Source organism: Ranitomeya variabilis, chromosome 2 (genome assembly GCF_051348905.1).
Source record: "Ranitomeya variabilis isolate aRanVar5 chromosome 2, aRanVar5.hap1, whole genome shotgun sequence".
Lineage (NCBI taxonomy): Eukaryota > Metazoa > Chordata > Amphibia > Anura > Dendrobatidae > Ranitomeya > Ranitomeya variabilis.
In genome coordinates, this window is record NC_135233.1 from 257269505 (window position 1) to 257295277 (window position 25773).

Below are 25773 nucleotides of genomic sequence, written 5' to 3' on the forward strand. Positions count from 1 at the left end.
TATTTGTGCTCTGCAAAAAAAGGAGAAAAAGTCATTTAGTTGTGCAGATGTCCAGATCTGCAGCCTCATGTGCGGTAATAGGTTCTCCCTCCTGTGATAAATGCGCTTGTCTCTGAGGAATGCGTGTTGTGTTCTGGCGCTGACTGATGAGAGACCGCATCCGCTGCCAATTGTAAAGACAAGTGTGTTCATCCAGGTGACAGCGCTCCAAAAGAAAGAAGATCGCAGCACGGAGAAATGGCTTCTGCGCTGACAGCTTCATCCAGGTGGTCGGCTGCCGGCACCTGGGTGACAGGAGGAACTGGGGATCTACAAATATGATTGTAGTAAGCATAATGGAATAAATGGCGCTATAAAAATGTATAATAATAATAATAATAATAATAATAATAATAAAAAGTAAGCAGATTTTATTGTAGACATTGTACTGTGCAGATCAGATTGGAAAGATCATATTAGACAGACTGCCTTGCACAGATTGTATGGCAAAAGATACATTGTACAGATCATATCAGACTGATTGAATTGAACACATACAGGTGCTTCTTACTAAATTAGAATATCATCAAAAAGTTAATTTATTTCAGTTCTTCAATACAGAAAGTGAAACTCATATATTATATAGAGTCATTACAGACAGAGTGATCCATTTTAAGTGTTTATTTCTGTTAATGTTGATGATTATGGCTTACAGCCAATGAAAACCCAAAAGTCATTATCTCAGTAAATTAGAATAATTAACAAAAAAACACCTGCAAAGGCTTCCTAAGCGTTTAAAAAGGTCCCTTAGTCTGTTTCAGTAGGCTCCACAATCATGGGGAAGACTTCTGACTTGACAGATGTCCAGAAGGCAGTCATTAACACATTCCACAAGGAGGGTAAGCCACAAAAGAGCATTGCTAAAGAAGCTGGCTGCTCACAGAGTGCTGTATCCAAGCATATTAATGGAAAGTTGAGTGGAAGGAAAAAGTGTAGTAGAAAAAGGTGCACAAGCAACCGGGATAACTGCAGCCTTGAAAGGATTGCTAAGAAAAGGCCATGAAAAAATTTGTGGGAGATTCACAAGGAGTGGACTGCTGCTGGGGTCATTGCTTCACACAGACACAGACGTATCCAGGACATGGGCTACAAGTGTCACATTCCTTGTGTCAAGGCACTCATGACCAATAGACAGTGCCAGAAGCGTCTTACCTGGGCCAAGGAGAAAAAGAACTGGACTGTTGCTCAGTGGGCCAAGGTGTTGTTTTTAAATGAAAGAAAATGTTGCATTTCATTTAGAAATCAAGGTCCCAGAGTCTGGAGGAAGAGTGGAGAGGCCACAATCCAAACTGCTTGAGGTCTAGTGTGAAGTTTCCACAATCTGTGATGGTTTTGGGAGCCATGTCATCTGCTGGTGTAGGTCCACTGTGCTTTATCAAGACCAAAGTCAGCGCAGTCATCTACCAGGAAATTTTAGAGCACTTCATGCTTCCCTCTGCCGACAAGCTTTTTGGAGATGGAAATTTCTTTCTCCAGCAGGACTTGGCACCTGTCCACACTGCCAAAAGTACCAATACCTGGTTTACAAACAACAGTATCACTGTGCTTGATTGGCAGCAAACTCACCTGACCTTAACCCCATAGAGAATCTATGGGGTATTGTCAAGAGGAAGATGAGACACCAGACCCAACAATGCAGACGAGCAGAAGGCTGCTATCAAAGCAGCCTGGGCTTCCATAACACCTCAGCAGTGCCACAGGCTGATCGCCTCCATGCCACGCCTCATTGATGCAGTAATTGATGCCAAAGGAGTCCCTACCAAGTATTGAGTGCAATTACTGAACATACATTTCAGTAGGCCAACATTTCAGGTTTTAAAATCATTTTTCATGGTGGTGTATTCTTTTTTTTGTATTGAAGAACTGAAATACATTAACTTTTTGATGATATCACAAAGAGATCACAAGATCAGGGCCCAAGTCTTAAGACTGGTAATGAGACTTTGCCAGGCCCACAAAAGTCCAATGAGAATATTCGAACAAATAACCATTCCCCCTTGGCTCAGAGGTGAGGGGTAATTTCCAGGCCCCAATTGTACATAGTACCGCCGTCGGCTGTAGCACATTTAGCAGGGTCTATCCTGGTGGCTGGTAATCCTCAGCTCTGGGGTCTTCTTCTTTATGTCATATTGCTCTGAAAATAATTAGTGGAGGATGAAATAGCACTTTAGCCCCCCATGGCCTGGTTGTCAGCAAAACCTCTATGATGGGAGCACAGGATCACTACATAACACTCCAATGCCAATTTCACAAGCAGTTAATAGGGTGGGGATGCTTTGAAGCCAGAAGGGAGGAAAAGACCACTCATAGTCATTGCCCGCGGCCCACACAAAACTACTTTAACAACATAATTAAGCTCAGTAAAGTGGGAGATTTGGTGTCCCCCGGGGGCTGCACTTATTTTTCCCACACTGCGATAATACATCAGAAGGCAAGTCTAGATAGAAGGATAATTTTTCCCAAAAGATCAATGTACAGGGATCCTCTTATTATTATTATTGTTATTATTATTATTATTATTATTAACCCTTAACTCCTTAACCTTTGTGTCCACATTTAGAGCTGAGCGCTGCTGGCGAGGTATCCGCACAACTCACCCTGCTTAGCCCCCCTGGTACAGGCAGTGGCAGCCCCCCCGATCGCAACTGCAGTTACTACAGTACTACCCCCAAGATTAGCAAATAGGAAAAACTGTGGGAAGTGATACAATTGTATCCAGCAAAGACAATACTCTGTGCTCCACAGCCTGCACTGAAACATTGTAACAAAGCAGCAGGGAGAGCTGTATACAGTCACAGGGGATTGTCCACACTGGATACAAGTGTAACAAACCTCTGCTATGTAAGTACTGTATAAGAAATTGTGAAATGTTTAATTTTTAGGGAATTAACTTTCCCTCTATTGTGGATATCTGGGATGGGGGGGTGTCCCCGAATGAATCTGCTATTAGCCCCGTTTTGCTGGGGGGGGGGGGGGGGGGGTTGTATTTCTCATGAGATGTGTTTTCTCCCAGTTTGGCGCTGACGTCTTCCCTGTCCCGTCCGTCTGTTTGCTATTTGCAGAATACACTGTATATATGTATCTATCTGCTCAGTGTTACTGTATGACGGGCAGTGGTGCCATATCGTTTACTTCCCAGCATCTGAATCCAGTTTCTTAGACCCATCACTGTCGGGCAGATGCCTGTATGTACGTCATAGATTGTATGAGGACCATATAGCCCCAGCGCCCATCTGCTTCACATTCTCATAGAGCATTGCAGGGGGGCGAGATACTGACCCGGACCTACATCATTGTAAAAGGAGGACATTACAAGGCTGATAACAGGGAGTATTAGATTGTAGGTATTTTTTTATGATATATAAGTACATCACATAACACAACTACAATACATTACAGGATCAGACACAACAGAGCAAAACATAAGCACAAAGCTCCAATCAGACAACAAGACAAAATAAAATCAGACACAAATCACAAACAAATAAACCAGAAATGGAAGCAAAATGGAGGAAAGTTCTCGACCTACTAAAAAGGGAAATAAAAATTTGAATAAAATTAAAGAAGCAGAATAATAAAGAAAATTAAACTAAAAGTGAAGAAACAAAATAATCATGACTACATGAGTATCACCACCCTCCTAAAATAATAAATAGTATAAAATCTTGTAAAACTCCTGGCCCAGCTTCATTCATACTGCTACGTACAAACCCAAAATACATTCACTCCGTCCTATATCCAGTAAAAAAAACAACACAATAAACACATTACACTAAACCTAAATATATTATTCAATGGAACACGCATAATGTATCTACAACCACAAACAGAACAAATACTTACCTACTGGTCCCACTGCCATCCCTTTCAGTCACCCCTTACATTACTTCACTCACACCACAACAAACTTAAATACAACAGTATATACAAGATTAAACAGATTTTTTTTTCTTACTTTTTTTCCTATATATAAACACACACCTATACTAATTATTCCCGCTATCCTGCCACACCTGATCCAGCTCTGGCCTCAAAGTTCACAAATTCTCCTAGCTAGGATCAGGCCCCTCAATTTTTCCCCAGGTGGAACCTGGGCCAGGCCAGATCAGTCTCTTATAACCGCTATTCATCCTCCCTCCCCCCAAATTTCCCCACCTAACCAACCTAACCTAACTAAACCTAAACCAACCTAACTAAAACCCTCTATTATACATTATATAAAATACACACTATCTACATATTCAGAAAACCAACATAACAGAACACAACCTACATACTCGCCACCCACGGCTCAAGGTCGATGCCTGCAAACCTCCTATTTGAGTACTAACGGACTAAGGCACCCCAAAGGAGAAACCCCTCCAAAGATGGGCCATCCTACGGGCACCCAGTCTTTTGCACTCCAAAGAACGTACGTTCACCAGGGCACCTAGAATGCTGCTACAAACTTCATCTACATGGAGGATTTTACTCTGCATTGAAACTAAAACTCGTGAGTTCCACGTGAAGTACCTGACCACTGCACTGACTATGAATAAAGTGGCTCAGTCCCTTCTTCCAAGGTTTCTGAATGCTCCATAGGCCCACTCGACGTAAGACAGATTAGCCAGCCATGGCCAACCAGTGGAAGCTCCCACCCTGATGTACACCTCTATATTAAAGGGACAATGAAGCAGGAAGTGCTCCATGCTTTCCAGCATGTTAGAACAAGCCTCATGGAGGCAATTCCTGTCCTCGGAGCTCCTTTACTTCAAATTGTCCCTCACATCCAACTGACCTTGGAAGCCGCGCCGTCAAGTCCCAGTACTTTTTGGGGATCCTGCTAGAATTTAACAAACTCAACCTAACCTCTAAATCCCGAATTGGGTAGTCCTTGAGGACCAATGTCTCTGAAAGTGTGAAAGCAAGACCCGCATGTCAAGGAGTTTCCTCAGGAGGGACCTCACCTTCCACATTCCCAGACTCCATCGGAGCATCATTTTCAGAAGTCGGGTAACATAAGCCGGGAGATGCCCATACGGTGTGCGAAGATCCTTCAATATTATCCCTGTCTCCCATTCCTGGAAAAAAGGCTGAAACCATCCCTTGCAGAAGACTACCCACGGAGGAGCCCTCTCTTTTCGGAGGTTTGCCACCTTATCTTTCAAAAAGGTGTTCACTAGGAACCCCACGGGGTTCACCATATTCAACCCCCCTAGTCTTCTCATGCGGTAAGTGACTTCCTGCTTGACTAGATTCAGTCTATTCCCCCTTAACATCTGGAAGAACAGACTGTAGACCCATGTCCAGAGAGGCTCTAGCAAGACACAGACACTGCCCAGGTAGCTTAGCAAGGGGAGCAGGAAAGCTTTGCACAGGCCAACCCTTTCCGTCATAGTCAAAGACCAACCCTTCCATTGGTCCACTCTTTGGGCGACACCTTTGATTCTGCCTTCCCAGTTTGTCGTGGGGTAATCACTGTGGTCAAATTCGATGCCCAGGACTTTGGCATGTTCTTGTGGTTCAGGGAGGGTGTCTGGAAGATCAACCCGGGATCCCTGCCTCCCAGCCTGAGACTCTCACACTTGTCCTGGTTGACCTTGGACCCTGAGGCCTCCAATTAGTTCTCCACTTCTGACATCACCACCATCACCTCCTCTTGCAAAGAAACAAAAACGGTAACATCGTCCGCATAGGCCACTACCCTCATGATAGCATATGACACCACTCTGCCCATCCTCACCCCCGCCAACGGTCCACAATCGACCCTTCTGAGGAAGGGATCAATCACAAACACATAAAGAGCTAAGAGGGCAGCCCTGGTGGACACGAAATCCTACCCTGAAAGGTTGTCCAATCCACCTGTTAACCAGAGGGAAAGTCTCAGCTCCTGCATACAAGGTCTTAAGCCAGTCCACAAACCCTCAAGGTCGACCATACCTCAAAAGAGTAGATCAGAGGTACTCATGGTCGACCCGATCAAAGGCTTTTGCCTGATCCAGGGTCAGCATGAACTCCTTCCAAAGGCCCAACACTGCCTTGCTTTACGGCCTCTCAAACACCTAGAACAGCACTGAAAGTGCTACGGCCAGGAACGCAACAGTGCTGAGCCTCTGAAAGGAGCTGCAATGCAAACGTCACTATCCTTTTTAAAAGTATCTTAGCTAAAACCTTCCTGTCCAAATTGAGAAGTGCTATGGGATGCCAATTCTCAATGTGTGACGGATCTTTACCCTTTGACAAAACTGACAAAGGTCACCTCCTTATTGATCTCGGCAATACACTCATTAAACACCTGAGTCAAGAGGGGGGACGAAGGAGTCCGTAAAGGTCCTAAAGAATGTTAAGCCATCTGGACCTGGCAACTTTTTTGGGCCGGAGCCCATTGATTGCCAGTCTCACTTTTTCTTCTTTGATCGCTTCTGCCAAACCGCTCAGCGAGAGGTCAGCCCCTGGCTTAGGAACAGCTTCAGCCAGGAAAGCCGACATCCTATCATGATCCAGTTCCCTCCTTCCCAAGAGGTGTGAGTAGTATGAACTGATGACCTCCAAGATCCCTGATCTGGACCTTCTCAGGGATCCCGTACGGTCTATCAGCCCCGCCACTATCTTACTATTCACTGACATCTTACAGCTTCTGTAAGAGTCGGGTGAGTAGTACTTCCCGTAGTCCCTCTCTAAAACCAAAGATGCGTGCCTATCATACTGACACCTCTTCAGTAAGAACTTCACACTGGAGATCTCCTCACGACTGCATTCAGTCGAGACAAGATGCTCAAATTTTCTCCTCAGGCTCTGATACAGGCAATCCCTATTCAGGCTTCTGAGGTTCGATATTTGCTGGAAGAATCTCGCCACCTGATGTTTGAACATCTCTCACTACTCTGATTTAGTGTTACTTAGGCCCAGCAACGGTACCTGGCTCTGAAGAAATTCCTCAAAAGACCTTCTTACAGCTTCTTCCTCAAGGAGTGAGGAATTCAGTGTTAGGATTTGAACCTGCGACTCTTTGTTTGCTAGTCTGTTCCTTTGCTTGATGAGCTATTTGGAACTTGTTTGACTTCTGCCTGAAACCATATGAACTTCGTCTGGGATAGAGATCATCACCTACCTTGCTAATTTGTCCCCGCCCTGACTGAGCTTGATTGGACCTGCTATATATACCTGGCCCTGTGCAGCTTCCTGTTGCTGAGTATTTTGTGTGCTCAGTCTAACTGAGTGAAGCAATCTCTGAGCTCCTGGTTGGAAGGTGTCTTGCTGGCATCTCCCTGCTTCTTATTGATATTCTGCTGCTACTACCCTGAACTCCTGCTGCTCATACGGACTTTGTGCACGTGTGTGATCCAGGCCGACCCTTGCTCGGGCTGGTCCCTGCATCTGCGGATATATTGAACTGCCACTGCCATATATTGCATCTCCAGAGGTCTTTCCACGGTCCGGTCACTTGTATACACCTGCTTCGGCCACTGACCTTCAGTCCTGTATCTCCAGTAACGTCACATTCAGCTTCCAATAACTTCTTCCCAGCCGAGGAGTCTCTGTAACATTCAGAGAAAACATAATTAAACAGTGATCAGAGAACTCCACCTTCACAACCGACAACAGCGAGGAGACGGCCTCCTCCTTCAAATGAAACCTGTCTATCCTAGACCTGCACTGACTACCTCTAAATAAAGTGAATCCCCTGTGGTCTGTGTTGTGACGGATGTGGACATCCACCAGGCATGCCTCACTTACTATGCTTTTTAGCGCAACGCAGTCGTAAGCCAGCCGGTCTCCAGAACCTCCTCTATCAAAGGCTCTCATGAGATTGTTGAAATCCCCTCCAAAGACCACAGGCCAACTCAAAAATAAGAAAGGTTTGATCTTCATAAAGGGATATTTGCGGTCCCACTTGGATTGGGGACCATATATGTTAATGAGTCGAAGCTCCTGTCCCCCCCATGGAGACATCTAGGATCAAGCATCTCCCATTTCTAATTCGATGAATCGTTTGCATTCAACCGCTGCGGTCTTAAAAAGCACCACCACCCCGCTATACGGCTCAGCCGCAAGATACCAGTAGGGGGGCCCATGCCTCCACTCCTGCCTTTATGCATGGTTGATAGGTCAGTCGACCTGGTCTCCTGCAAAAACAAAATGTCAGTGTCAAGTTGGACGAGAAAATGAAAGGCCGTGTACCTTGCCGCTTCTGACTTTATGCTGGAAACATTAATGGTTGCCAGCATCAATGGGGTGGGATGATTGATTCAATTAGATAGCCTTTTTCTTCCCACCCTCAACAGTTTCACCCTCTTCCTTTGAAAACGATGAGTTTTTAGTGCGCTTACTGCAAACAGACTCACCCATTCTCTCCTTACATACACTCTGGCCCTTGTCTGATGATCTTGAGTTAGTCCCCCCTCAAAAGGCCTTTTTATTTGCCCCCCCCCCCCGAGGAGAACACCCAGCACCCCCTGAGCCCCAACAACCATGTCCGCAACCTCTAGCCCCAGGTCCCCATCCTCCCCCTCTGGAGGGGTGTCCTGGAGGGCCCGGAACCGGTTGGAGAGATCCACCGGAGGGGGGAAGCTGGACCCTCCAATGTCACCTAGATCAGGGCTAGAGAGTCAGAGGGGTCGCACTCCAAGTAGGAGGCTCGAGACCTGGACTCCCTCTTATCCTTGGTTGTTTTGATGTTACCCTTTTTCTTTTTCTGTGATAACTCCCCCTCTCCCTCATCCAGACTGTCACCGGATGTCACTCTTGACTTCCTTTCTCAATTAGCTGTCTTTAGGATCCTCAACTGCAAGTGAAGTACCCGGGTCAGAATTTAGGGACATTACTCCCTGCCCCTGTTCCCATGGCGCTGCTCCTGCTGCCTAATATTGGATGTCGGCAGCTTACTCCTCACTGGTTCCCTGCCTCCACCCCTACTGGTCCCTTCAGCAGCAAGATTAGTCCCAACTTTCGCCTGTGCCGCACTCGCCGTTTTCAGGACCGCATTGGCAAAGGAACACGGATAGCAACTGAACGGGTTACCAAGGTCACCGCACAAGTTACACCTAATCCTGCCACAGGAAGCAGCGAGATGACTGAGGTCCTCACACAGTGCGCATTTCTGAGTGGTACACTGTGCACTAAAGTGTGTGGAGCTGCCGCACCTGTGTCAGACCTTAGGCTGCCCCCGGTAGAAAATAAAGATCTTGTCCCTCCCCAAAAATGTTGAGGAAGGGAAATGGGTAATGGTGTTTCCTGAAACCTTCAATTTCACCATGAAGGTCCAGGCTCCTGACCAGATACCATGGTCATCATGGGTCTTCTTAAGAATATCGACGATGTTGCCTTATCGACCAACCCAGGTGGAGATGTCCATACAGGAAAGTGACTCGTTACTGGTCAAAACGATCACCTTTCTGACTGAGTTCTGGCGGGATATTGTGAGAGGAAAGAAACCCTGCCATTCGGGGCGAACCTGAGCCAGCTCATGGCGACACCATAAAAGCTCAAGGCCCTCTGGTCTCACTGAGCTGACATTGAAGCAGGAGGTCCCATAGGGACGGATCAAGGCAAAGATTTAATATGCCGCAAAGCCCATCCCCAGCAGTAGCTCAGCAACCATTGACCGATCAGGACAGACATCCTTGCTTACCCACAGGAGACGGGCCACGTTCCTACGGTTACTCCTCTGCCCTGGTGTAGGCAGAGACCACACAGTCTCTGCCCTTATATCTCAGAAGGCGGAAAGACCGTGTCTCTCTATCAAGAAAGACAGATCAACCTCCCTCACCTCTACATTGATGGAACTCTCCCCTTTCCTCAGGGCATCCAGGAAGCGCTGTTGCAAGTCACCATCCCCAGGGCCACCAGACAAGGGTACACTACTACCTCCAGCAGTGACAGCTCCTGAATAGCTTAGGGCTGAAGCCCCTGCCACTGCTGGGAGATCAGTGGGACCATTACCGACTTCCCCTCCACCAACACCAGTGCTGCTCTCCTCTTTCACTCCACTACTACTACCATCATTCACTCCACTAGTACTCCCACCATTTTCTGCACAGCTACTTTCCTTCTTACGATTACTGCCAACTCCTGTCACCCCATTACCACTATTCTCACCACCATTTGTTCCACTGTTCTCTGCACCTTCCATAGTCACATCCATTCCTTCCTCCCTTGTGTCTGGCATCTCTGCACTCACACCTGCTGGACTGGGGGATGGGTGCAGCACCACACCCGCTTTCTTTGGTTCAGTGCTGACTTTCTGCTGTGCCCTTGGAGCGACCTGCCCCCTATTGTCCTGGGTAGACTGTCAGCTGTCCTGTTTGGGCACACTGCACCCCTGTCGCAGCAGTGCGTCCAGTGTTCTTGATAGTTTTATTTTTCCCTTGTTGTTTTTCTGCAGGAATATTCCTGTCACGCAGATCCCCTGTCTCAGCCACGCGCCTCCTCTCTGTTGAGGCGCACCGCGCCCCGGTCACAACAGTGCGCCTCCCTTTCGCTCCTCGGCCGGCTCAGCCGCATTGAGCAGGGATGGAGTTTGCCCACACGTCCCCCTTTTGCAACAGTGTGGACATTCCCCCCGCCCTTCTTGGCCTTGGCCATAACCGGCTTATCTGCAGAGGGCAGGGAGGGAAACTCCACGGTATCCCCTATGTCCGGTGCCGTGAGTACCTCCACAGCCTGAACTGTTCGCACAGGCGGCTGCATCGCCGGACGTCCTCCTCCTCTCTCCACCTTGTCTATGCCCCGGACCCACTGCAGAGCCCGTACCTTTAGGTTTGGTGGGGTTTACACAGGAGGTGGTAGGTTTAACATCAGACATTGGTACATATTTGTAACTCCCCACCTCCCGTGCAGTCTCCTTGGTCTTCTTCCTTTTTTTGGTCTCCTCCACTGGCTCCACAGGAGACTCCAGCTCTCGGATCTCCCTCAGCAGTGCACACTCCTTCTCCTCTTCCTCCCCTGACTCTCTGGCTTCTGCTCTGGGAGTCCTCTGCCTTGAAGGGAGGCCGCTTCCCTGTTGTCGGCTCTGCCCCTAATTCTCCCAGCTTGTTCCAGCACGTGGGACTCCAGTCACGACTTAGTTCTCCTCCTTCTTGCTTAGGACACCGGCTGGCGGTTCTACTTAGGTATTTAACTCTTTCATTTCTGAGAACTGCCGCTGATTCTTAAACCTCTCCAGGAAGGGACCTGTGCTTTTCTCAATCCCCTCCCCGAGGATGTTCCTGGGCTCTTCTTCCTGGGGCCTGGGGTGCCCCTGTCTCCCTCTCTGGGCGAACGATGAGCCGTCTCGGGGTTGGAGTAGGAAGGTATGATCATTCTCACCCGTCCTGATCTCCTCATTCCTTCCTGGGCTGTTGCTGCTCCCTTTTGCCCGCCTACAAAGACTGGGGAACAGAAGCCTGGGAAGCCATGCCAACCTCCCAGGAAGCCTGCCTCTCCTTGGGGAGAAGAGACTCACTATGGTCCTCCTCCTGGAAGTTCTTGAATTCACGAGACAGGTGCTCCTTCTAGCAGGGAGTAACTGATTGTAGACACCTTGTCACGGGTTCCTTCTCCGGTATCACACAATCAACAGAGCAAGAGAATAGTGAACAATTCCAAGACCTTTATTTAGGCAAAACACGAAAGGTCCATACATACGATCCATCACACAAAGGATTAAATATTCCAGAACACGAATACAGTTCAGTTAGAAAATAAAAGTCCAACAATCCAGCACAGAGGATAACAGTCCATATTCCCTTCTTTCTCTCTGATATGCTCTTCACATCATGGTTCCACATCAGACTGATCTCTGTGTCTCACCTCCCTGATATTTACAAGTCTCCCCTCTCATTCACAGGCCAGGAGGGGGAAGGTCTCAGGGGCTCATTGTTTCAACAAGCTAGGTCAACTGTTATGGTCCGGTGGTAGGACCTCAAAACTGACCTGACACATATGACCAGAATATAGGACAAGTTCTGGGGTTGTGGCAGCTATACTGACCGCAATCCTGATCCTATCCACACACACTAAAGGCAGCCGTGGAGCGTTCTTAAAATCCTAGACGCCACGTTCACAGCCTGAGAAACTGACTACCCCTAGAGAGAAAGCAAAGACCTCACTTGCCTCAGAGAAATAACCCCAAAGTTATAGATAGCCCCCACAAATAATAACGGTGAGTTAAGGGGAAAAGACAAACGTAGAAATGAAACAGGTTAAGCAAATGAGGCCCGCTAATACTAGATAGACAGAAAATAGATAGGAGTCTGTGCGGTCAGTACAAAAACTATCAAAAATAAACCATGCAGAGAATGCAAGAACCCCCACACCGACTCACGATGTGAGGGGCGCACTCTGCACCCCAGAACTAACCAGCCAGCAAAAAATCACATAAAAGCAAGCTGGACTGAACTCATTATATACTGAGAAATGTTTTCAAGGAAATAATGAGCAAACAAACTTAGCTTCTCCAGCAGGAGACTGGTCACAAGGAATATTCAGGAGAACTCAGAAACAGGACTGAATACACCGACAGCAGGCAACAAATGAAGGGCCAGGTGAATTAAATAGGCCCAGCATAGCAGGAAATGAATCAGCAGAGCCCAGCCAAGACCAGCCATATCGCTAAAGGCCACCAGAGGGAGCCCTAGAACAAACTCACACAGTACCGTTCATGACCACAGGAGGGAGCCCGAGAACGGAATTCACAACAGTCAACATGTCATTAGCATATTAGCAAACAACATTATTCACTGACCCTGTGGAGAGATAACAATACAGAACTGTGGGGAGAATATCAGATGACAAATAACAACTCATCCTACAAGATTCAGTAAAGGTACCTTCACACTAAGCGACTTTGCAGCGAGAACGACGACGATCCGTGACGTTGCAGCGTCCTGGATAGTGATCTCGTTGTGTTTGATACGCAGCAGCGATCTGGATCCCGCTGTGATATCGTTGGTCGGAGCTAGAAGTCCAGAACTTTATTTTGTCGCTGATCACCCTCTGTCATCGCTGGATCGGTGTGTGTGACACCGATCCAGCGATGTGTTCACTTGTAACCAGGGTAAATATCGGGTTACTAAGCGCAGGGCCACGCTTAGTAACCCGATATTTACCCTGGTTACCATTGTAAAAGTAAAAAAAAACCACTACATACTCACCTTGTGATGTCTGTCACGTCCCCCGCCGGCGGCTAACCTGCACTGAATGTGTCAGCGCCGGCCGGCCGTAAAGCAGAGCACAGCGGTGACGTCACCGCTGTGCTCTGCTTTACGGCCGGCCGGCGCTGACACATTCAGTGCAAGGAAGCCGCCGGCGGGGAACGTGACAGACATCAGAAGGTGAGTATGTAGTGTTTTTTTTTTACTTTTACAATGGTAACCAGGGTAAATATCGGGTTACTAAGCGCGGCCCTGCGCTTAGTAACCCGATGTTTACCCTGGTTACCTGGGTGCTGCAGGGGGACTTCGGCATCGTTGAAGACAGTTTCAACGATGCCGAAGTCGTTCCCCTGATCGTTGGTCGCTGGAGAGAGCTGTCTGTGTGACAGCTCCCTAGCGACCACACAACGACTTACCAACGATCGCATCGCTGGTCGTGATCGTTGGTAAGTCGTTTAGTGTAACGGTACCTTAACACCATGATAATCAGTAAAATAGAAATATACACAAAAATGATACCCACATAGCATATCACACTATCACAACCTCTCCCCCCTCATAATAAGTGAGCACGCCATTAGGTCTACATAAACCTCTGGCCTGCTCACTTTAGTCCACTTTGCTCCACTGTTTATAGTTCCTTGTACAGTGGCAGGGGTTGCAATAATCATGAGCGCTTGTGCATAAATTCCCAGGTCCTGGCTTTATGGTCATACCAGGCTTTTTGACTGGACTGGGCCGTTCGCTGATGTTCATTAGCCAAGGTAGCTAGCTGGGCGAGACAGTCTCTGAACTCTAGAATGTAGGGAATGATGGGCGTTACGGTATCTGCGATATCTCCCTCCAATTGTTCTTTCAGAAGAAGGAGAGGCCCACGGACCTTCTGCTCCCACAAAACTTTGCCTTTGCAACTCCCCAATGTCATTTCCAAGGAGGATATCTGCAGGAAGTCCTCCCATAAAGCCAATCCAACATAGTTTTTCTCCAAAACCGAAATCCAAATGTACCAAAGCTCTCTGTATATATTTGCGGACACCCCCTGCCAGGACAATGGGAATTCCCGGGCCCTGGTGAATTGCCTCAGGTCGAACCACACGGGGGTCAGCGATAGTCAGGAATGCCCCCTTGTCTCTAAGTCCCGACACTTTGTATCCATCAATTAAGACATCCTGCAGGTGGTAATGCTGTTGCTGTGTATTTCTGATGGACTAAGGCCGGAGTCCGTACACTCCAGGAGGGGTATCTATGGTGCCGTGGTCGGTTGTCCACTCTGGTGGGGGTGGTGGTTCCTCTTCCTCAGGCGGGATGGAGTGCACAAGATGCACTGGACGAGGTGGGGCTGCATGGGGCTCCCTCTGAATCCTTGAGGGACTGCCAGACTGCAAATGTCCAGGTTGCCCACACCCGTAACATCTCCTCTCTGTGATACCCCCAGGTTGTGGTCGGAACTGTTGGGGCCCAGGATTGTGAGCTGTGATTGTCATCGGCCTGCGGCTGGGTGGAGGGGCAGATATAATCGGAGGGGGACGGGGCGCGGTCGAAGGCCGTGGTTCATTGTTCAGAAGCCTCCTCCATTGCGGTCGGATAGTAAGGGCTTCATCGGCCAGGGCTGCAGCTCTATCCACAGTGCACGGCGTGCGCTCCCGGACCCATTCCCGTACCTCTGCGGGGCACTTGTCAAGAAATTGTTCTATAAGGAACGCCTGTATAACATCTTCCACAGTAAAGGCATTTTCTGCTTCCAGCCATCTCCGACATGCCTGGGACATCTTATGTGCATACATCCTAAACGACCCCCCCGTAGTGCAAGGGAGGTCTCGGAACTTGGCCCTATATGAGTCTGGGGTGATAGCATGGTAATCCAGGATAGTCTGCTTTACAATGTTATAATCCCGATTCCACTGTGAGTCAATGGTTCGGTAAGCCTCTGCCAGGCTACCGTTCAGGAGTCCCACTAACAAATGCATCCAGCCAGAGTGGGGCACCTCCATCACAGCACACTGCTGCTCAAAGTCCTTGAAGAACCCCTCCACATCTCCGGAAGCCTAACCAAATGGCTCAAACTCTGTCCGGGTGATCCGTACAGGCTCCCGGATCGTTGGGTTTACATTCCACATTGCGTTACTCCCTCTTTCAAGCTCCATTGCTTCTTGTCTCCGCTGTGCCCGGCGGGCAGCCTCCTCCTTGTACTCCTGAGAGACGCCTGGACCCAGAACCGCCATCTCTTCTTCGTACCACACCACCCACTGGCCTTTTGGGGTGGGGGTCCTCGTCTCCAGTGCTCGTCCTTCAGACATATGGGAGTAGGTGATCTGGCTAGCACCCACCAGTAGATCAATTAAGGCCTCTTTAGTCAGTCCCTGGTAGTTCAGGCCCAAGTCTCTGGCTCTCTCCTGTAAACTGGATACAGTCCAATTTCTGTACTCACTCTGTGGGTGGTTCTCCACTAGGTTACGCTCTGTTGATCCCGCTGCTTGCCACCAGTTGTCACGGGTTCCTTCTCCGATATCACACAATTAACAGAGCAAGAGAATAGTGAACAATTCCAAGACCTTTATTTAGGCAAAACACGAAAGGTCCATATATACGATCCATCACACAAAGGATTAAATATTCCAGAACACGAATACAGTTCAGTTAGAAAATAAAAGTCCAACAATCCAGCACAGAGGATAACAGTCCATATTCCCTTCTTTCTCTCTGATATGCTCTTCACATCATGGTTCCACATCAGACTGATCTCTGTGTCTCACCTCCCTGATATTTACAAGTCTCCCCCCTCATTCACAGGCCAGGAGGGGGAAGGTCTCAGGGGCTCATTGTTTCAACAAGCTAGGTCAACATGTCATTAGTATATTAGCAAACAACATTATTCACTGACCCTGTGGAGAGATAACAATACAGAACTGTGGGGAGAATATCAGATGGCAAATAACAACTCATCCTACAAGATACAGTAACACCATGATCATCAGTAAAATAGAAATATACACAAAAATGATACCCACATAGCATATCACACCATCACACCTGTCCTACAGTCTCTGCTCCCCAGTAATGGCTGATAACAGGAAGTAATAGATTGTACTCACCTGTCATACAGTCACCTCCCCAGTAATGGCTAATAATGGGGTAATAGATTGTATTCCCATCCCCTGCCGTATCTCCGGCTTTCTCTTGACGCCCTTCGTATAGTCCTGTCACCAGATGTCAGCGCTGTATACGGCAGGTGTCGGTGTATAGTGATAATTGGTCTAGAAATGGTTAATAATAAATCCTCTGGTAACACCTGCGGCCATTCCCTCTCATCATCACATACTCAGACACATGACACGATGACATCAGCCTAATAACCGTCGAGAAGTGACATCACAGCATCACAATGTCGCCCCCACCAATACAGGAGAGCAGCGGTGGTGGGGGCGGATGAGTCACCATCTGATGGACGCCGGGTCCCCCACATTAAGGAGAATGTCAGCAGCCTGAGACCCCCTTAGAGCAGCACACAGAACAGAGGGGGACTGATGTATAGATGATTCTGTCATTTTTCCCCTGGTAACACAGGACTATGATAGAGCAGAGGCGTATTCACCAGCTCATTTTAGTAAGCTTCATTAATAAATTTGATTTAACATTGAAGTTTTATTTTACTTCCCCCCCTAAAATTGAATAAAAATAAATTGCATTTCCTGTCCTGATCTCCTGGTGGATCAGCATTGTCATGGGGACATCAATGTTACCGCTGGTCCTGATGAGGATGAAGCCACAGAAGGTCCATGTGCTGGCGCTGAGCTCAGGACAGGCAGTGTTGTCATGGGGACACTCACTTCAGACCTTTATTCTTCATAAAGCAGTGAGTTCACGTGTGACATAGGAGCTGTTACATGATGGTTTGGGGTAGTTTTCCCATCCCCTCCCCAGGGAGTGGGGTTTATAGGGTGGAGGTGAGTCCAGGGTGACCTATATGGCCCATAATGTAGCGTCTGGCAGCCAGATCCTAGAATGTGATGTCAGAAAAAAGGATTTCAGCAGCTGATTTACCTAATAGAATATTTCATAAAACACTTACGTGTGCAGGAACCAATCAGAGCTCAGGGTTTATCATTAAGACGGGTGATCGCTGCGCTCTGATTGGTCACTGAGGCTCCACATGAGCAGCCACATTTAATGAGCCCAAAGGGTCTATAAAGGAGTAAGCCGATCTCTGTGTGGATTTTGGCAAAAGACTGCAATACGAGTGGTCACAGTTATCTGTGCTGCCCCCTACTGGCAGAACGGGAGAGCTGTCGCTTCAGGCATCATACAGCAGAGCTGATGCCATCTTTTTTCTGACAATGTGCATATAGAGGTTTGGTAGATACCATTGGTTGTCAGAGGTTAGTCACTTATGGAGTGCGTCCTTTGTGTCTTGCAGCGTCGCCGCAGTTTGTGGATTTCCCTCTAGATGTGGAAGTGGATGTCGGGGAGAGTGTGCGGCTCATATGCAGCGCCGAGGGGAGCCCCATTCCCACCGTCTCTTGGTTTCGGCAAGAAGAAGGCCCGGTGTTACCCACCGGAACCACAGAAATCATCAACGGCCTTGGCTCAAACACCGTCCACATGAAAAGTACGATCACTGCTTACAGGAAAACATGGCTGCTGTCTTTCAACAGCGCCGCAGCGATCCACAGGGTTTGTGCGGTATTGCAGTGTCAGACATTCCCTTGGATAGTGGAGCCGCTGTTTTAGGAAGAAAGCAGCTATAGTTGCTCCTTTAACCCTTTAAACTTCAGCTATCAGGCACATTCTAATGGACGGCGAAAAACAAAACAATTTGGAAATGAGAAATGTAAATCAGCCACAAATTGTAATCTTTTTGCCTGGACACTGCCGTCCCTATAGCTAATGTGCCGAGAATCCGGTGATGCCATCACTGTCCCGGTGGCTGCATTACTGTCTGTGCACCAGTCACAAATGGCTGCTGCTGGTATGACCGCAGGTGACAGGAATATAGTGCAGACTGCGTGTCCCCACCATCACCAGTCACTGAGCAACTCTGCTCACTTTTGTTTTTAAGTTGTCCGACCCGAGGACACCGGCGTGTACGTGTGTGAGGCCAGGAACCCCTTTGGGTGGATCCAGGCTGAGATCCTGCTCACGGTCACCGGACTTGGTAGGTGGATCCACGTATCACCCAATGTGTGCGATTTCATCAGATGTTTATTAAATGCAGATTGTTTGGATAACTGCTGCACCCTTTGTATTCACCAGTGGCCCCAGAGGTTGCTGTGGCGCCCGCGGAGATAACTGTCCTTGAAGGTGATCTGGTGTCCCTGCCCTGCACTGTCACTGCTGGTAACCCTCTGCCTGTGCAGCGATGGCTGAAGGACTCAAAACCTGTAAGTACCAGGCCTGGAGTGGTACAGGTCTCAGAATTAAAGTGAGACTCCGCTGCTTAGTAACAGAGGACACAGCCCATCGGTAACAGCCCCGGAGCTGCACACTCTTGTATTAACCCATATACAGTTAGGTCCATATATATTTGGACAGAGACAACATTTTTCCAATTTTGGTTATAAACATTGCCACAATGAATTTTAAACAAAACAATTCAGATGCAGTTGAAGTTCAGACTTTCAGCTTTCATTTGAGGGTATCCATATTAAACTTGGATGAAGGGTTTAGGAGTTTCAGCTCATTAACATGTGCCACCCTGTTTATAAAGGGTCCAAACGTAATTGGACAATTGACTCCAAGGCTATTTCATGAACAGGTGTGGGCAATCCCTTCGTTATGTCATTCTCAATTAAGCAGATAAAGGGCCTGGAGTTGATTTGAGGTGTGGTGCTTGTATTTGGAAGGTTTTGCTGTGAAGTAAACATGCGGTCAAAGGAATGGAGAGCCAACCTTAAGCTGCGAAAACAGAAAAAACCCATCCGAGAAATTGCTACAATATTAGGAGTGGCAAAATCTACAGTTTGGTACATCCTGAGAAAGAAACAAAGCACTGGTGAACTCATCAATGCAAAAAGACCTGGGCGCCCACGGAAGACAACAGTGGTGGATGATCGCAGAATAATCTCCATGGTGAAGAGAAACTTCTTCACAACAGCCAACCAAGTGAACAACACTCTCCAGGAGGTAGGCGTATCAATATCCAAATCTACCATAAAGAGAAGACTGCATGAAAGTAAATACAGAGGGTTCACTGCACAGTGCAAGCCACTCATAAGCATCAAGAATAAAAAGGCTAGACTGGACTTTGCTAAAAAAACATCCAAAAAAGCCAGCACAGTTCTGGAAGAACATTCTTTGGACAGATGAAACCAAGATCAACCTCTACCAGAATGATGGAAAAAGAAAAGTATGGCGAAGGCGTGGTACAGCTCATGATCCAAAGCATATGACATCATCTGTAAAACACTGCGGAGGCAGTGTGATGGCTTGGGCATGCATGGCTGCCAGTGGCACTGGGTCACTAGTCATGGCAGCCAAATGAATTCTGAGGTATTCAGAGCCATACTGTGTGCTCAGACCCAGCCAAATGCAGCCAAACTGATTGGTCGTCGTTTCATACTACAGATGGACAATGACCCAAAACATAAAGCCAAAGCAACCCAGGAGTTTATTAAAGGAAAGAAGTGGAATATTCTTGAATGGCCAAGTCAGTCATCTGATCTCAGCCCAATTGAGCAGCATTTCACTTGTTAAAGACTAAACTTCAGACAGAAAGGCCCACAAACAAACAGCAACTGAAAACCACCGCAGTGAAGGCCTGGCAGAGCATCAAAAAGGAGGAAACACAGCATCTGGTGATGTCCATGAGTTCAAGACTTCAGGCAGTCATTGCCAACAAAGGGTTTTCAACCAAGTACTAAAAATGAACATTTTATTTAAAATTATTGTATCTGTCCAATTACTTTTGGTCCCTTTAAAAACAGGGTGGTACATGTTAAGGAGAAACTCCTAAACCCTTCTTCCAATTTTAATGTGGATACCCTCAAATGAAAGCTGAAAGTCTGATCTTCAACTGCATCTGAATTGTTTTGTTTAAAATTCATTGTGGTAATGTCTATAACCAAAATTGAAAAAATGTTGTCTCTGTCCAAATATATATGGACCCAACTGTATAACTGGAGGGCTCACTTTACAATTCTGCTCCAGGCTGCCAAGTACAACTTTGTCATAGGGTCATTTTTTGTAAAACAGATCAAATCCAACATCTACATCCATGTCCACATCCTGCCTGGAGCGGGTATGGTCCATCCTCGGTGGCATGCAGGCTTAGGAGCTCAGCCCACCTCAATCTGGGCCGGTGTTGGCTGTGTTGTACAGCCGAACCCTCAGGTGTTTAACCATTTAAGTGGTGTGCTGGCCTGCAGCAATCGTTCTGGCACCCATCCCATCCGTACCCTCCTGCGTAACACTATCGCAGGGAGACAACAGTTTGCCATGGCGGCCATCGCTCCCATATTAGTTTCCATACGTGGCGGGGGCTTCTTAGGAAATCTGCAGTTCTAGTATATATTGCAATATAATAACATTGTAGCATAAATTACAAGTGCTCAGAGCTGCCAGGGGGACTGAAAACTAAAGTAATTATTGAAAAAAAAACACAAATCTTACACGGATGGGAAAAAAAATGAAGTTATGGGAGAGAAAAAATGAAAACTGAAAAATGGCCCAGTCAGGAAGGGGTTAACCTAGAACGCATGTAGGCCTTGATATGGCTGGAGATCCATGTGATGTCCCTGTGATAATCCTCACTAGCGATGCACAGGCCAGGCAGTGTTGTCATGGGGGCACAGAACAGAGCAGAGCAGCAGTGACACATTTTGGAAAGCCAAGCACTTTGGCCCCTTTCTGGCCCCGTTACCCCATCCTTGCCCCTCTACAATGTGCCCGTCCAGCAGTGTCGGATACCCACCGGGTCTCTGTCCCAGTGATGTCTTCGGCCCGTCTCCACGTTGCTCACCTACTCCAGGTATCTGCTGTCGTCTTCTCTCTCGCCGTCTTTGACGGATAGACACAAACAGGCGGCGGCCTGCAGCATGTCCATCTGTTCTCTGCTCTCCCCTCCAGCTGCAGTTCTCTTGGCGTCACTCCATCGATGATGCCGGCGGGCTGCGCATGGAACCGGCCCTGAGAGAGGATTCTGGGAGCTACGTGTGCGAACTCTCCAATGCCGCAGGATCCACCAATCACAGCGTCCGTCTGCAGGTCCAAGGTGAGGAGCAAACTGTTCTGCTTGTTTGTGGGGAGAAGTTTGTCACAAAGTAGGAGATGGTAATCCACCGGCAGATTGGTAAGGAGGGAGGACAATGTGCAGCGTTACGTGGGCACGGCCTTCACAGGGGTCTGCACAGCCGACGGGTGACCAGGAATGCTCCATTATTAGCCAAGACGCCCGTCTCTGGGCGAGAAGCTTGTTCCCGGCATTCGCACAAGCTCATTGTCACGTTTTTGTTATTTCCATATCCCCAGTGGCCCCAGCCATCACGCCCGGACCTACGGAACATATCGCCCATGAGGGGAGGGCCGTCATATTACCATGTAACGCCATAGGACACCCACAGCCTGTAGTGACCTGGACAAAGGTAATCAGAGTCGCCAACATCGCCATTCACAAATTGGCACATCGCTTCCCACAATCAGTTACGTCTTCCTCGCCATGTTTCCCTTCTTTACTGAATGCTTGGCATTAGCGGACGTCAGGACATATCGTGTGCAGCCAGATAAACCAAACGCTCAATGTACTAACGTCAGCTGTGATGAGAAAATGGCAAAACTGCTGGATGCACCCGGCCCAAATCTACACCGCCTGCAATGTCCTATGTCCCATGTCCCATGTCTGATCCTCCATGTGTTGTCTGCACCGTCAGGGGGAAGACGTCCTGTCCCCAGAGAATGGCTCTTACCAGATCGGCGGGGACGGGAGCCTCTCCATCACACTGCCCTCTGCTGACGACTCCGGGGATTACACCTGCACGGCCACAAATCAGGTGGGGGCCACCAGCAGACTGTCCCGGCTTATAGTGCACAGTAAGTGACCCCATTTATTATTAGGATTTTCATTGCATTTAAAGTGACAGTGTCAGAAAGATCCTTAAAGGGAACCTGTCACCCCCAAAATCGAAGGTGAGCTAAGCCCACCGGCATCAGGGGCTTATTTACAGCATTCTGTAATGCTGTAGATAAGCCCCCGATGTAACCTGAAAGATGAGAAAAAGAGGTTATATTATACTCACCCAGGGGCGGTCCCGCTGCGGTCCGGTCCGATGGGCGTCGCGGTCCGGTCCGGAGCCTCCCATCTTCATAGGATGACGTCCTCTTCTGGTCTTCACGCTGCGGCTCCGGCGCAGGCATACTTTGTCTGCCCTGTTGAGGGCAGAGCAAAGTACTGCAGTGCGCAGGCGCCGGGCCTCTCTGACAATTCCCGTCGCCTGCGCACTGCAGTACTGCAGGACGTCATCCTATGAAGATGGGAGGCGCTGGACCCGGACCGCGACGCCCATCGGACAGGACCGCCCGCCCAGATGAGTATAATCTAACCTCTTTTTCTCATCTTTCAGGATACATCGGGGGCTTATCTACAGCCTTACAGAATGCTGTAGATAAGCCCCTGATGCCGGTGGGCTTAGCTCACCTTCGATTTTGGGGGTGACAGGTTCCCTTTAATTATTTTGTTTCATTGAGCAGAGTACGTTGATGATAATGAGACATAAATAATTTCTGATAAACTTGATCCAAAAGTTATATCATTGCTAAAAAAGCCCTCCTCCCATCAGTTTTTATCTTCTTAGTATATTGCAATCATCATATTACATAGCACTGTGCACTTACAATTGCTCATTTTGCCTTTCTACCCAGTTAATTCTTCTCTTTTCTCTGCTCTATGTAGAAACAGGAAGTCTTTTGTCCCTGCAAAAAGTATTCCCCTCTTCAACTTCTGACTCAGCTGCTCTGCTCCTCCCCCTGCCAGGCACTCTTGCAGTGACTTATAACTCATACAGGGAAAATTGACCTTCTGTTTCTACATAGAGCTTAGAATGATTCAGCTGTTCAGTTTTTAATCACAGAATGTCATAGACTTAATAGAAAAGAGAAGAATTAGATAGGCAGAAGGGAAAAATTAGCAATTGTAAGTACGCAATGCTATGTAATATGATGATTGCAATATATTAGTAGGATAAAAATTTTGATGGAAGGAGGAGGAGGAGTGCTTCTTTAGATTTATACATTACCTTCTCATTGTGGTGGGGGCGCTGTGGCATTGATATCTATGCAATGTTAGCAGTGGTGAGGAGAGGTACTGCATGCACCATAAATTAGATTTTCCTTGCGAACTGTACAGTTTCCTATTTTCTCATCATTGTAAATTTCTTATTCAGCAAAGCCCAGAATAAACCTGAACGGATCACATGACCCCAGAACACCGATCCCTGTGGTTGCCGCCCTGGGAGCAGAGATTACTTTACTGTGTGACGTGCAGGGGTCGCCTCTTCCCACTGTCTCCTGGAGGAAGGACTCACTGCCCCTGCCCATAGTCTCTGCCAGGTAAGATTTGGTTACATTCAGTCATATATGTATATTCTGCTTACATCACATTTGTGCTTTTTTTACCATCATTCGGCAGGAGGCATCAGAGTTGCCCAGCCCCCTCATTATTTCTTCACCCTCACATCTTTATTCACCAACCATCACTAAAGTCAAGATATCGTTTCCCGAAATTATGCAAATAAAAAATGCTCTGACCTCCGGTCCTGACCTGACAAGATCACCATGACTTCCCACTCATTTACACGTCTGCCACCTAGTGGAGAAACATAAGACTGCATGACACTACAGTTCAGTCCAATAACTCTACAGGTTAGAAACATTTCTCACTGACTTCCCCTGCTGCATCTTTTACTCCAGAATACAGTTTTACATCTAACATCAATCCCGAAATCAGAATAAAAATCACCAACCACCAACTACCGCCATACAGCAACTGGATAGTGGTAGGTGGTAGTTCAGCAGAACATATAGGTGATTACATGACTATTACCTATTACTGTACCTGCTGTGCTGCCCCACATACTACTAGCGCCCCCACTGTGCCCCACATAATAATGCCCCCACTGTGCCCCGCATATTGCTAATGCACCCACTGTGCCCCACGTACTACTAACGTCCCCACTGTGCCCTGCATAATGCTAATGTCCCCAAATACTACTAAAGCCCCCACTGTACCCCGCATACTACTAAAGCCCCCCACTGTGCCCTGCATACTACTAAAGCTCCCACTGTGCCCCACATACTACTAAAGCCCCCACTGTGCCCTGCATACTGCTAATGTACCCCACTGTGCCCCACATACTACTAACGCCCCTACTGTGCCCCACATACTAACGCCCCCTATGTGCCCCGCGTACTTCTAATGCCCCACATACTAATAAAGCCCCCACTGTGCCCTGCATACTGTTAATGTACCCCACTGTGCCCCACATACTACTAACGCCCCTACTGTGCCCCACATACTAATGCCCCCCTATGTGCCCCACATACTTCTAATGCCCCACTGTGCCCCAAATAGTACTAAAGCACCCACTGTGCCCCGCATACTACTAAAGCCCCCACTGTGCCCCACGTACTACTAACGTCCCCACTGTGCCCTGCATAATGCTAATGTCCCCAAATACTACTAAAGTCCCCACTGTACCCCGCATACTACTAAAGCCCCCACTGTGCCCTGCATACTACTAAAGCCCCCACTGTGCCCTGCATACTGCTAATGTACCCCACTGTGACGCACATACTACTAACGCCCCTACTGTGCCCCACATACTAACGCCCCCTATGTGCCCCGCATACTTCTAATGCCCCACTGTGCCCCAAATATTACTAAAGCTCCCACTGTGCACCGCATATTGCTAATGCCCCAACTGTGCCCCACATACTACTAGCACCCCTACTATGCCCTGCATATTGCTAATCCCCCCACTGCCCCACATACTACTAACGCCTCAACTGTGCCCGCATACTGCTAATGCCCCCAACTGTGCCCCACATAGTGCTAATGCCCCCCACTCTGGCCCACATACTACTAAAGCCCCAACTGTGCCCCGCATACTGCTAATGCCCCCCACTCTGGCCCACATACTAATATTGCCCCCACTGTGCCTCACATACTACTAATGCCCCCACGGTGACCCAAATACTTCTAATTCAACCCACTGTGCCCCACATGCTAATAATACTGACTACTGTGCCCCACATACTAATAGTGCCCCCACTGTACCCCACATACTAATAGTGCCCCCACTGTACCCCACATACTAATAGTGCCCCCAATGTACCTCACATAATAATGCCCCCACTGTGCACCACATAGTAATAATGCCCTCAGTGAGCCCCACATTCTAATAATACCCCTTTTGTGCTCTGTACACAGTAAAATTTCCCCCTAAAAAATAATAATGCTGAGGGCGTTAGTTTTTTTTCCGTGTTCACTAGAAAGTAATAGTGCCAGCTTTTAGACCCCCTATAAAGATATAATGCCCCTGTGTGCCCCTTGGAAGGTTAGAATACCTTGAGTGCCCCCTATAGAGTAATATTGAACCTTAAGTAATTAATAGTGGCACCAGAGTGCCCATAAATA

At 47.9% G+C, this 25773-nt stretch overlaps 1 protein-coding gene and 1 long non-coding RNA gene across 2 annotated transcripts in view; one reads left to right on the top strand and one right to left on the bottom strand.

Moving 5' to 3' along the window:
• Positions 1 to 25773, top strand: part of HMCN2 (hemicentin 2) — a 196714-nt gene that overhangs the window by 107498 nt on the left and 63443 nt on the right. The window contains exons 16-22 of the mRNA XM_077284766.1: positions 17566 to 17757; positions 18208 to 18303; positions 18402 to 18529; positions 21213 to 21357; positions 21615 to 21727; positions 22013 to 22172; positions 23522 to 23687. Of these exons, the coding sequence (XP_077140881.1) occupies positions 17566 to 17757; positions 18208 to 18303; positions 18402 to 18529; positions 21213 to 21357; positions 21615 to 21727; positions 22013 to 22172; positions 23522 to 23687 (1000 nt within the window). The remainder of the gene's footprint in view (positions 1 to 17565; positions 17758 to 18207; positions 18304 to 18401; positions 18530 to 21212; positions 21358 to 21614; positions 21728 to 22012; positions 22173 to 23521; positions 23688 to 25773) is intronic.
• On the bottom strand, positions 1127 to 24002 carry LOC143805428 (uncharacterized). The gene is made up of 3 exons (XR_013221238.1): positions 23886 to 24002; positions 7490 to 7556; positions 1127 to 2173 (listed from the first exon to the last, which is right to left on the bottom strand). It is a non-coding gene; the product is annotated as an uncharacterized LOC143805428 (long non-coding RNA).